The sequence below is a fragment of the Myiozetetes cayanensis genome, unplaced genomic scaffold, assembly GCF_022539395.1.
Source record: "Myiozetetes cayanensis isolate MyiCay16 unplaced genomic scaffold, myiCay2020 scf41, whole genome shotgun sequence".
NCBI lineage: Eukaryota > Metazoa > Chordata > Aves > Passeriformes > Tyrannidae > Myiozetetes > Myiozetetes cayanensis.
The window spans coordinates 1,010,252-1,022,692 of record NW_026087643.1 but is presented as its reverse complement, the minus strand read 5'-3'; the positions used below and the strand labels follow the sequence as shown (position 1 = coordinate 1,022,692).

Genomic DNA, 12,441 nt, shown 5'->3' with positions numbered 1-12,441 from the left:
TTTCTCAGGATGATATATCCATCAGCACTTTTTTTCATCCCTTTCTGTTGCACCCGTTGGTTTATTTAGGATTAGTCCCATTCATTTTTCCTGGATTCACCCCGTCTGTTGGAGAAGTCAGGACATGTCTGCAGTGAAAGGGAAGCTGGGTGTGCTCTTTCCCTTGTTTTAACAGGCTCTGCCTAAATTACTACGACTCTCTGATATTTTTTATTTGCAATAAAGTCGCTCCAGAGCATGCAAAGGTACAGGACCTGTAGCCCATTCAGGTGACCTGCCACTGGGAGACAGCAGGAGCTGTATGTATATTAATATATATTCATATATATTAATATATATTAAATACATAATTAATACATGTTTAATAGATATTTAATATACCATTAACATATTTTATTTTCAATTAATACCTATTTAAGATATATTTATTGTATAATTAATGCATATTTAATAGCTGATTAAGATCTAATTAATACATATTTAATAGCTATTTAATCTATTAAGGATCCAGAGGTCTGAGACTTTGCTTGGGAAACCCGGAGTCGAGCCAGTGAGGAGACCTTGTGTGAGTGTGGGGTGTGTGAGGAGTCAAACAGGGCCCCCGTGGGATCTCTGGCCCAAACCCCTGTGAAGGAGCTTCAGTCCTGCCTCAGGTGGTGCAAGTGGACGTGGCCCTCAGTGCTCTGATCTCGTTGACAAAGTGGTGATGGTGGTTGGACTTGGTGATCTTGGAGGTGTTTTCCAGCCTCAGTGATTGTGGGATTCTCGGTGTGACTGCTGGAATGGCTCCTGGGTGGTCGGAGGGGACAGTTTCCCTCCCATTACACACCCCTTTCCTCCACAGTCAGCAGGTCCCCGGCTTTGCTCCCTGTTACTGGCAGTCACCCTCTTGCTGTTCCTCCCATCAGTTAAGAACAGCTCGTTTTTCCAGTCTGAGAGTCTGATCCCACCCCGCCCCCGCTCCCCGTTTAGTGCCACTCAGCTTTATGTTATCAGGCCATAAACCAGAGTCTCCCAAAAGATGTGCCAACATCACCAACGTAAAGGAATAATTAGAGCTTTCCCCCGAGACTGAGCCTTGAGTAACGAGTGTAGTGAACTCCCTCCATCCTTACAACTCCCATGTAACATCAGACAACGAGAGAAAGGGCACCTCTTGTGCGGTGTTGTGCAATCAGACATGAGCTCACCCCAGTCAGGCAGCCAGCCCAACGAAAAACAAGGTAACCGTGTTGTCTGGGTGTTAAAGGCTCTCACCACCCGTGTTATCTGGTGCTGAGCACTTTGCTGTCTGACACAACACGCATTTAGTCGGGTGGAGGTGGGTCAAAGGTTGGGCTCCGAGATCTTGGGCGATTCTGGGATTCTTGGTCGAAATATTCTCAAGGAGCGTTTGTTAAGCCCTAAAAATGCAATGTAGTTTTCTTAAAATAAAAGCATGACTGGCATGGCTTCATTTCCATTTAAATTTGTAATCACTTACAGCACAAGGTCAGTCTGAGATATCCAGTCCCATTTGGGGAGGAACACTGAAATTACCTGTGACAAGCCTGACTGGCAGAACTGAGATCAAGAAATGGTCCATTCCTGCTGTGTGTGGGGCTTTCCTTTGAAACAGTCTCGGAGAAAGGGAGAGGTGAATCCTCCCTAATTTATTAGTTCATGTGCTTTGCACTTCACCCAGCTGACAAACAGGCTCTGCCAAACCTTCCCTCAGGCAACTGTTATCATGGCAGTGATGAATAATAAAAAAAAAAAAAAAGGGGTAGTGCTTCATCTTTGCTCACCTGATACCGATCTTCAAAATTGTTCCCCATTGTTCACCTTCCTCCTTTCACTGCTTTTCAGAATAGGCTTTGACAGAACTTCAGGCCACATTTTTTACCTTGTCTTTGAAGGCAGTTTGATGGTTTCTAGCACATGGTCTGGAAGATGTGGAATTAAAAGGAATTCCAGCATTAAATTAACTTGTTAAACATAGAGTCATAGGATACTCTTATTGGAAAGGCATCCACAAGGATCATCAAATCCAACTCCTGACCCTGCACAGGACACCCCAAAATCCCACCATGTCCCTGAGAGAGTTGTCCAAAGGCTCCCTGAACTCTGGCTTGGGGTCATGGCCACTGCCCTGGGGAGTTTGTTCCAGTGCCCAGCTGGATGGAGATAACTGGACTGACTGCTGGAAGTCTGACAGTGGGAATAATTAGTGTAAGGGACAAGATAATTCCAGTTTAGTGACAATGCAGAGGGGATTCTCAGCTATGGGGTCTGACCAAAGGCAGCTCAGCCTGCTTCTGATGGGGGTGAGAGACCACCATGGCCACGTGCAGGACGAGGGACCCCTAAAGCCCATACTGGGCCTCGACAGCAAAAACAGATGCAGGTGTTGGATGCAGGATTGTTTTATTTCAGGGGCAGGACAAAGACACAGAAGGTAAAGACAGTCAGGTTGCCCCTCCACACTTCACAAGGGGTGTTCCCTCAGCCTTGTCTCGGGAGGCAGCAGCTTCAGGGAGAAGCCAGTGGATGGTGGAGTCCCACATTCGACCACAGGCAGGGGCAGGGAGGAGTGGGGGGGAGAAACGAAGGAAGAAGGGAAATAAGGGGGATTTCTAGAGGTATTCTGGCCCCACTGTTTTAAGTGGAGGGTCTGATGCTCTGCCCCTTGCTCAGGAGCTGAGTGGAGGATCCAGGTTGTGTCATTTGCCAGCACTGTTCGGTCCAGGGATGTGCCTGGGGGGCTCAGCAGGACCCGCAGCTGCCGCGGCTGTACCTGCTGTACCTGGAGGAGTAAGGGCTGCAAGAGCCAAAGCCAAAGGATCTGCCATAGCCATACAGACCCCGGGAACCCAGGGAGGAGCCCCCACAGCCCCACAGCCCCCCAGAGCTCAGGGAGGAGCCTCCATAGCCCCACAGACCACCATAACCCAGGGATCCATAACCCCCATAGCCCAGGGAGCCATATCCCCCATAGCCAAGGGATCCATAACCCAGGGATCCATATCCCCCATAGCCCAGGGATCCATAACCCCCATAGCCAAGGGATCCATAACCCCCATAACCCAGGGAGCCCCTAGAGCCTCCGAGGACGGGGGCTCCGGAGGATCCCACGACTGAATCCTGAGGGAAGGAGCTGAGGATGGGCCCAGGGAAGGTGACAACCACGGGGGGTGGCTGGATCACAGTGGTGGAGTCGGGGCACTGCCGCACACAGGGCTCGTTGCCGCTCTCAGCCAGGGGCTGGGGGCGGAGGACGCCGCAGGCAGAGCTGGGGGACAGGTCGTAGCAGGACATCTTGCAGTGGGGGGTGGAGGTCGATCTGCAGGAGTTGATTTGACCAAGAACAAGACAAAATTATTCACCTTCCACAAAAGTGCTGTGGAGTTCCCTCGCCCAAGAGCGCCCCGAAGGCGCCGCAGGTTTCCCCCATGTCTGTTAAACACGAAAATTGGAGCAGAAGAGCAAAATTGTTTGCTCGGATTGCTCCGGTGAGTCAGAGGCTCAGCATGGAGTGGGACTCCCAGTGCGTTGTTGCTCGGGATTTCATGACTAGCTCTCCATTCCCACTGATCTCCTTTGTGCTGATCCTTGTCAAAACAGGGATTAGAACGCATTGTCTGTTCAGATTTGCTCAGGAGCTTGTTTGATGAGACCATTACGAGGGAATTGCAGAGGTGATTGTGCCAAACTTCCAAACATTGAATCAGGGCACTGAGATATTTACAACTCGCTTAACGCCACAGCATTTTGATTTTGGGCTCTGAACTATTTTGAAAAAGTCTCACACCAAACAATTTAACAAGAAAACCCAGCACTTCACCTTTCAGCTCCTTAAATTCCCTCCATGACCCCTTTTTATCCCAAATAAATGTCTCACAGAACATTTTCAACATCTCCCAGTCCCCCTCTGTCCTGCTCTAAACTAGTGCCTGATCTCATGCCCATTTATCTTGAATTAAAAGCATTTTGGATGATTTTTAACAGGATAATCTGGATATAATGGCAGGACGGCTTATAAGCCCTTCAAACCATGAAGATTAATTTTCCAAATAATTTCCAGTCACCCATTTAAACAAACAAGAGAAGATGAATAAATAGTGAACCAGTCTCATTTCATGGATACAACCAGAAGCAGCCCAATATCAAACTACATTTTCTGCCCTACCAAGAAATTAAATGATGGCCCTAAGATGTCCATAAGAACTTTTCAAGCCTTATCACCTTTTCCCCTAAAATTTTGCCTGCTAGTTCTTAATGGAAGAGACCACCCCCAGATAAATCTTTCCCCACACACACACACACACACATAAATTTTTAAGCAAAGAGACATTCCAAGAGTTGGAAACAGCAGCTCCAGACTTACCAGGTCGTTGGGACGAACGAGTGAAGAGAAGACGTTGGGACAACCCCGAGCGGAGGCAGCTTTTATACAGTTCAGAGTGCCCGAGGGGTGAGAGGCTTGATTTAATGAACATGCAGCTAATTAGGTGACACAGCACATTTTTTTTTTGTATTGATAGCCTTGCAAAGTGACGAAATTGCTGCTCTTTCTGTTGGTGTTGATTTCTTGATTCCAGGTCTCCTCTTTACGTCACGCCTTTCATCTGGAAGGCTGATGGGTGAAACGAGCGCATCTTTCATCCTAAAACATGATTCATGCCATTAATATCAGTTTTCTGCCCTCTCTTGCCATTGCACCACGTGTAACCAGAGCTAGTTATACACTGATGTCCTTCTCCTCCTGAGACAACACTCAGATTAATCAGACATTTATCAGAAATCCTAAAATCAGGGGATGGTTTTGGGACACATGTCCAGAAAGCTTTTCTCTGACCCTCAAACTGCGGCTTAAAGCTTGAATTATTGAATTAATAACTGAATTTATGGTTTCCTGAGATGTTTTTGCAGAAGGTGGGGAGGCCCTGGCACAGGTTATTCCATGGTTGCCTCATCCCTGGAAGTGTCCAAGGCCAGGGTTGGACGGGGCTCAGAGCAACTCAGGACAGTGGAAGGTGTCTCAAAACAAGATGATCTTCAAGGTCCCTTCCAACCCAAACCATTCTGTATTAGGAGAACCCCCAAATTCAGCTGCAGCAGAAATAAAAACCCTTTGTTTTTCCAGAGGATCTCGCAGTTAATCCCATCATTGGTGGCATCTTTCAGCAGGGAGCAATTAGGGGGTGGGAATCTGCTGGGAAAGGCAAATGCTGCCTTTTGCTGAGGTTTCTTTCTCTGTTTACACCATTCCTGTAACACTGTCATTATCCTCGTTATCATAATCGCCAACCTGCTTATCTGCACGCCACGTATTATTTATAAATTATGAGCTTTTCCAAATCTGGAGATACGTATGGAGATTTCCCCAGCTATTATCCTGGAAGAAAAAAAAACAAAACAAAACGACCCATGTCAAGGTTTTACAAGGACATTCCAAGGGATTTTCAAATACCACATGAACACCCATCACTAAGTTGTACATACTGTGTCATAGTTCTACACAATGTAGGCCTGGATAATGCATCCACCCCACTATTAGGAGAGATTATCACATTAAATAGGTAAATTGAGGTCACTTGGGGTTTTTCCCGTAATCAGCTCGTGGTTTATAACACTTTTTGACCTTCCTTTGACTTTAAAAATAAAATTGTGCCTTTTTTTTTAATTTAAAGTGCATGTCAGTGTGTCTCAAATATGTAACAGTTGGAGGAGAAAACACAGTAAAGGAAAGCAAAGCTTGGTATAACGACTCAGAAAACTCAGTTTCCACAGATTTTGGGTCCCAGTGGAAATATTTTGCTGTTCCCAGGGACTGGAAGAGAACTAGTTGAGATTTTGAGTTTAACAAGACAAATGCTGGTGCTGAACCTGAGTTGGGGCAACCCCCCAGGATCAATCCAGGATGAGTAGATGGAGAAGGACTTGGGGGGGGCTTGTGGGGGAGAGACTGGACATGACCCAGCCCAGAACCCTCCCTATGGCAGGAGGGCAGGGGGGATTCAGCCCTGGGGAACAGCCCAGGGAGGACATGGAGTTGCTGGAGCAACTCCAGAGGAGCTGAGCAGAGGGGATGGAGCAGCTCTGATCCATCAGAAAGGCTGGGAGAGTTGGGATTGTTCAGCCTGGAGAAGAGAAGCTTTTGGGGTGACCTGACTGGGGCCTTCCAGGACCTGAAGGGGCTACAAGGGATGTGGGGAGAGACTTTGGACGAGGGATGGAGTGACAGGAAAAGGGTGTGGGTTCAGACTGACAGAGGGGAGGTTTAGGTGGGATATTAGGGATAAATTGTTCCCTGTAAGGGTGGGGAGGCCTTGGCACAGCTTGTCCAGAGAAGCTGTGGCTGCTCCATCCCTGGGAGTATCCAAGGCCAGGCTGGAGCAACCAGGGACAGTGGAAGGTGACCCTGCCCATGGCAGGGGGTAAAACGAGATGATCTTTCAGGTCCCTTCCAACCCAACCCATTCCATTCCATGATATGATTCTGTGACGTAAAAGCCATTAACAGATGCTCCTGATGGTTGTGTTTGCCTTGCATTGAGCAGGTGGGGGCAGAAGTGCTGAGCCTGCAGAAACAAATGGGTTTACCCTCTTGTTATTTGTCCCCTCATTTGAGATCCTGAAAGAAATTCCATTTGGCTCCAGGTATCCTGTTGATTACAGTAAAAGAATGAGTGTCCTCCTATCATCCTAATTAAGCAGGACTCTTAAAGAAATCAAGTCAGCTGGAATTGAATAATAAAAATGGAATAATAAAAAATAACTCCACACCTAAAGCCTGGAGACAATAGAGGTCCGGGGTGGAATGTGCATGTCACGCTCTGTGTGGGTTTGAAGTGCCTGCAACGCACAAGCAGTAAGCAAAAACAATTTCAGCACTTTGGGGAATTATGTGCCCTGCAATTTGGGGTTGGGACCTAATTATGAACTCACCCGTCAGGTGCCCAACGTCCTCCAGGCAAGCTCAGGGCTCTATAAAAGCTCTCTGCACCCAAGGTCTTTCCATCCACTTCTCTCAGCTCATCCACCCTTGTGAACCAGGTAAGTCAGACTTTTTTTCTCTCAGACTTCTCTAAACTTGCTGGCAAGAGCTCTGGGTTGTCACTTAGGACCGAGTCCTCTCAGGTTGCCACTGATCTGTAGGATATTTGCTGCTGGAAATGATCTCTGAGTTCTCATCCATCTGCAGGCCTTGTAAAGACAGGCACCAGGAGAGGGGTGCATCAAGTAGTTTTTAATCCCAAATCTGCAGCATTTTAGCCCTTCAAAGAACTCCTTGACTATATTTTAGGAGGCAAAGAATAACTCATACACATTGTTGTGTGTGGCTGCATTTGGTGGAGTATTGCTGGGTTTGTAACAGCAAAGAGCAAACTTAGCAAGTAGAAACCACCTAATGTAATACTGCCAAAATTATCCCAACTGGAAATTCCAAAGATCCAACTGAAAAGTGCAAGAATTTGTTGGATAAAATTGAAGAGAACATGACTTTGTTGCACCAGAGTCAGGACTGGCCTAGGGATTTATGGTGATAGGAAGAAAAGCAATAGGAAATGCTTCCCAGATTTCTCTCTGATACCCTGTTGGGCTGTTCCAGCCCAACCTAATGTTTGATGCCTCTCTAATATTAATAAGTGAACACTTTTCACAGATTCACTCCCATCCCTGCAAGATGTCCTGCTACGACCTGTCCCCCAGCTCTGCCTGCGGCGTCCTCCGCCCCCAGCCCCTGGCTGAGAGCGGCAACGAGCCCTGTGTGCGGCAGTGCCCCGACTCCACCACTGTGATCCAGCCACCCCCCGTGGTTGTCACCTTCCCCGGGCCCATCCTCAGCTCCTTCCCTCAGGATTCAGTCGTGGGATCCTCCGGAGCCCCCGTCCTCGGAGGCTATGGGGGATTTGGATCCCTGGGTTATGGGGGTTATGGATCTCTTGGCTATGGGGGTTATGGATCCCTGGGCTATGGAGGTTATGGATCCCTTGGCTATGGAGGATATGGATCCCTTGGTTATGGGGGATATGGATCCCTTGGCTGTGGGGGTTATGGCTCCCTGGGCTATGGGGGTTATGGATCCCTGGGTTATGGTGGTCTGTGGGGCTATGGGGGCTCCTCCCTGGGTTCCCGGGGTCTGTATGGCTATGGCAGATCCTTTGGCTTTGGCTCTTGCAGCCCTTACTCCTCCAGGTCCAGCAGGTACAGCCGCGGCAGCTGCGGGTCCTGCTGAGCCCCTCAGACACATCCCAAGTGAGGGCTGAGATGTGACGGTCCCACAGGCCAAGAGCTCGGAACCACGGCTGCCCCATCCCAAGGCCTGGGAGCTGCAGCCCTTCGGCCCCTTTTTGGAATTTCTCCCCTTCGTTTCCGCTTCCATTTTCCTGCCTTCCGAACTGCCCGGGGTAAACACGTGACAGAAGTGCTCAAAACAGATCCTGTTTGCTCAAACCAACGGCTGAGCCTCAGAAAAAAACACCCCCAGATCAATCACATGGGGACGTACCTCTGGCTGGGGAACAGTTTCTTAACTTTCCTGGAGACTCTGAAATGGATTCCTTTGCTCGCTATCATTAAAAGCTTTATTGCATCACAAGTTGCCATGTTCTGGTGGTCTTTACTCGTGTTTTCACCCTTGTTATTTGTCCTGGGAGAAGCCTCACCTGGGCAGGTGTGTCAGTAACAGCCTAAACTATCAGAGAATCATAGAATGGTTCGAGTTGGAAAGGACCTTAGAGCTGCTTTAGTTCCAGCCCCTTGCCATGGGCTGGCACACCTTCCACCAGACCAGGCTGCTCAGAGCTTCATCCAACCAGCCCTTAAACTCTGGAGATGAATGTCCTACCCAAAACAGTCAGAGATTTCAAACGTCCAAGAGCAGTGGGAAGCCGCTGGCACAGCAGGAGTTACTGTCCTGCCCTCCTTGTTTTTCATGGGCATTTTGGAGGAATTTGGTTTCTTGGTTGTAGCTCTGCTGGTTACAGTGGGAGAGAAATTAAATAGTGGGTCACTAACTTGAAACTCTTTCCTAAACACATTTGGCTTCAGTAAGAATTTCTTCCAGGTAAATCTTTTCTCTCTTTGAACTTCAGGTTTTCCCTCAAATACTTAAACTCTGCCCTCAGTCATTGTTTCTGCAGAAGTTGAGTCAATTTTCTGTCAAATCCTTAAATAAAGTTTCCTGGGCCGCACAATGGAATTTGGAATCTGAAGTGTGGGGATGGACTGTCTGTGTAATAACGAAATCAAAAGTGTTGGGTGGTTTTAAGCAGAGAAACAGCTGCTCCAAAGGGCTAATTCATCCACACCAGCAGGAATCAGGAGAGAACAGAGTTATGGCTGGAAAACTTTAGGGTAGAAAATGTCTCAGCCTGGATATAAATCCTCCCCCTCTGCTCTGATGAGATCCCACTTGGAACACTGAGTTCTGGTGCTCCAAATATTAGAAGGCTGTGGAATTGTTGGAGCAAACTATTCTAGGACTCTCTGACTCCACAGTGCAATTATTGCAGGCCAGGAGGGTTCCTGCTCCCAAAAAAGTGCTCTGAGTGCACTGATTTCACTCAGAGCTGGGCCATTCCAGCTGTGGTCTCATCCTTACCCTTCACCTGTGCAAGGATGTGAGTTTTCCCCATTTAAAGAGCAGAGCAGTGTGTAACCATTAATGCATAAATTAAAACTCAAAGTTCATTTGTTTGATGCAGAACAGAATCAGTTTAATGAGGAATAAGCGTTCACAGGAAAGCATTGCAGGATATCAAGAACATCAGGTTGCAGGGAACCCCTTCCAGAATTGTTCTCCTTCAGCTGGACAGCGACGTTGCATTTTAGAAGAATATAAATGACGTGTTTTATCCCACTCATTGCACACAGACAGGAAGAAAAAACCCATAAGACCACGAGTAGACAGCGAAAAAATTCAGGATGTGTTGTGTGTTCCCAGCTCCACTGGGCTGGGGCTGGCAGTGGTCACAACACCACCTCTTTGGGGCCACCATTGTGGATTGAGATTGAACCCCTCAGATGGTGATTGTTCCTTAATCAGGGGGTATTTCCACGGGGTTCAGCAGGACCAGCAGCTGCCACGGCCGTACCTGCCGTACCAGGAGTAAGGGCTGCAAGAGCCAAAGGATCTGCCATAGCCATACAGACCCCGGGAGCCCCCACAGCCCCACAGACCCCCATAACCCAGGGAGGAGCCCCCATAGCCCCACAGACCCCCATAACCCAGGGATCCATATCCCCCATAACCCAGGGATCCATATCCCCCATAACCAAAGGATCCATAACCCCCATAGCCCAGGGAGCCCCCAAAGCCTCCGAGAACGGGGGCTCCGGAGGATCCCACGACTGAATCCTGAGGGAAGGAGCTGAGGATGGGCCCGGGGAAGGTGACAACCACGGGGGGTGGCTGGATCACAGTGGTGGAGTCGGGGCACTGCCGCACACAGGGCTCGTTGCCGCTCTCAGCCAGGGGCTGGGGGCGGAGGACGCCGCAGGCAGAGCTGGGGGACAGGTCGTAGCAGGACATCTTGCAGGGATGGGAGCTCCCACACTGGAGGGTTAGGCTGAAGAGAAGACAAGGAGTTCAAAAATCAGCGTTAAAAAATAACCAGCCAGGCGCAGCGTTCTGAGGGAATAAATTGATTTCTCCCGTTGCAACCTTAAGGCTTTCAAAAACCCTCCAAACCTTTCCTGTGCAAAGTGTGTGGGAAATGCCCCCACCTTGCTCAGAAAGCCCCATCCCTCAGAACATCCTGAGAAGAACTGAGAGGTGTTTTTCAGGCACTAAAAACCAAAAACCGAGGAGCAAAGGCAGAGAGAGAACAAAGCGACTTTGCCCAAGGTCGTTTTGATGAGTCAGGAGGAGAACTTGGATTTGGGTTCAGCATGTTTACATGAGATGTAGCTTATGTAGAACTTAATTACAGTAGCTTGATCTTCCCACTTATCCCAGTTTTGATGAGAGCCAAGGGAACAACAGATTATAGGATTGCAAATGCCTGGGTTGTTCTGAAAGCCATTTGACAAGACAATAAAGTTCAAATCTCTCTCTAACTGAGTCCTGAAAGCCCTTAGCAGAGTCTTGAGGAGGAACACGAAAACAAGAAAGTAAAGGGAAGCCAGAAGATTCATGGTAGCAGGTTGCTCCAAGCCCTGCCCAACCTGGCCTTGGACATTTCCAGGGATAAAGGGGCAGCCACAGCTTCTCTGGGCAACCTGTGCCAGGGCCTGCCCACACTCACAGGGAAGAATTTCTCCCCAATATCTCAACTAAACCTCCTCTCTGTCAATCTGAACCCATGCCCCTTGTCCTGTCACCCCAGTTCCTGATGAACATCCCTCTCCAGCTCTCCTGTAGCCCCTTCAGATGCTGGAGGATGCTCTGAAGTGTCCACACCACCTTCTCCTCTCCAGGCTGAACATTCCCAGCTCTCCCAGCCTGTCTCCAGAGGGGAATGGGGAGGGCTCCAGTCATCTCAGCTGACTTAGAGCATTGCCCAGTTGCTCCAAAGTGTTTCTTACACCAAGAACTCCACAGAGCTCCATGCCCCAAACTGGTGTATCTGCCCCCTCCAGAGACAGAAGGGCCTCTTCTTTAAAACCCCTGCCACGAGTCAATGCAGATGCACCAACAGAACGGGGGGACACCAACTCAAGCTGAAACCAACACCAGAGAGACACCCCAAGAGCACCAGGGAAGGATCAGACTTACCCAAGTCACGGAGAAAGTCAAGGGAAGCGTTTGGAGGAGCGAGGAGAGAGAAGAGCTTTTATATCAGAGCTCAGAGGTCCAAGGGCAGCACGGGATGCCCGCCCCAATTTCGAACACGCGTCAACACCACGAGGTGATGAAATTGTTGGGTTCATTACCGGCCTTTATGAGGCCTTTCAGATTTGTTTGTAACAATGATCCAAACACATCCTGAGATTATGGGGAATCCTTTCATCTTGTGACGGACTTAGGGGGGTGAAATTAGTCCTTGGCGTTGTTCCCGTCGCTTCCTTGGAATTGCAGCAGAAATTCCTGAGCCAGCTCCTCTTGGTATTAATTTCACACTTGGAGAATGGCTCAGGGGTTTAAGGGGATTACAAACTGCGGTGTCATGGAGGGGGTATTTGTTTAAGTGGCTGTAATTCCCATTACAAGCTACCCCGACAGAATTTACAACCTGTCCATGTGACTTGCAGGAAGTTTGGGGGCGGTTTCTGCGTGTTTGTCCTCCCCATCTACAGTTGGGAGCCTTGGTTTGTCTCTAGGCCCCAACCTGGGTTGGAAGGTCCAAGGTCAGGTTGGATGGAATTTGGAGCAACCTGTGCAAGGTGTCCCTGCCCGTGGCAGGGGCTGAAATGATCTTCCAGGTCCCTTCCAACCCAAACCATTCCACCATTCTGTGATTCTGTAAAGCACAGTAGGAGAGAGAGCTGTTAGAAAAGTGTGGGTGCTTTCAA

At 48.8% G+C, this 12,441-nt stretch overlaps 3 protein-coding genes across 3 annotated transcripts; 1 reads left to right on the top strand and 2 right to left on the bottom strand.

Annotated features, from left to right (window-relative positions):
* Nucleotides 1-2,745: 2,745 nt before the first annotated feature.
* Nucleotides 2,746-3,300, bottom strand: LOC126647962 (scale keratin-like). Its single transcript, XM_050330581.1, has one exon. The coding sequence runs from the start codon at nt 3,295-3,297 to the stop codon at nt 2,746-2,748; it is 552 nt and encodes a 183-aa protein (XP_050186538.1). The 5' UTR covers nt 3,298-3,300.
* Nucleotides 3,301-7,663: 4,363 nt separating this feature from the next.
* On the top strand, nt 7,664-8,221 carry LOC126647961 (scale keratin-like). The gene has a single exon (XM_050330580.1). It carries the CDS (start codon nt 7,670-7,672, stop codon nt 8,219-8,221), a length of 552 nt encoding a protein of 183 aa, XP_050186537.1. The 5' UTR covers nt 7,664-7,669.
* A 1,830-nt stretch (nt 8,222-10,051) lies between these two features.
* Nucleotides 10,052-10,525, bottom strand: LOC126647963 (scale keratin-like). Its single transcript, XM_050330582.1, has one exon. It carries the CDS (start codon nt 10,517-10,519, stop codon nt 10,052-10,054), a length of 468 nt encoding a protein of 155 aa, XP_050186539.1. The 5' UTR covers nt 10,520-10,525.
* Between the last annotated feature and the right edge of the window lie 1,916 nt (nt 10,526-12,441).

Coding starts and splice junctions, on each gene's coding strand:
- LOC126647961 (XM_050330580.1), top strand. CDS start 7,670: ATGTCCTGCTACGACCTGTCCCCCAGCTCTGCCTGCGGCGTCCTCCGC.
- LOC126647963 (XM_050330582.1), bottom strand. CDS start 10,519: ATGTCCTGCTACGACCTGTCCCCCAGCTCTGCCTGCGGCGTCCTCCGC.
- LOC126647962 (XM_050330581.1), bottom strand. CDS start 3,297: ATGTCCTGCTACGACCTGTCCCCCAGCTCTGCCTGCGGCGTCCTCCGC.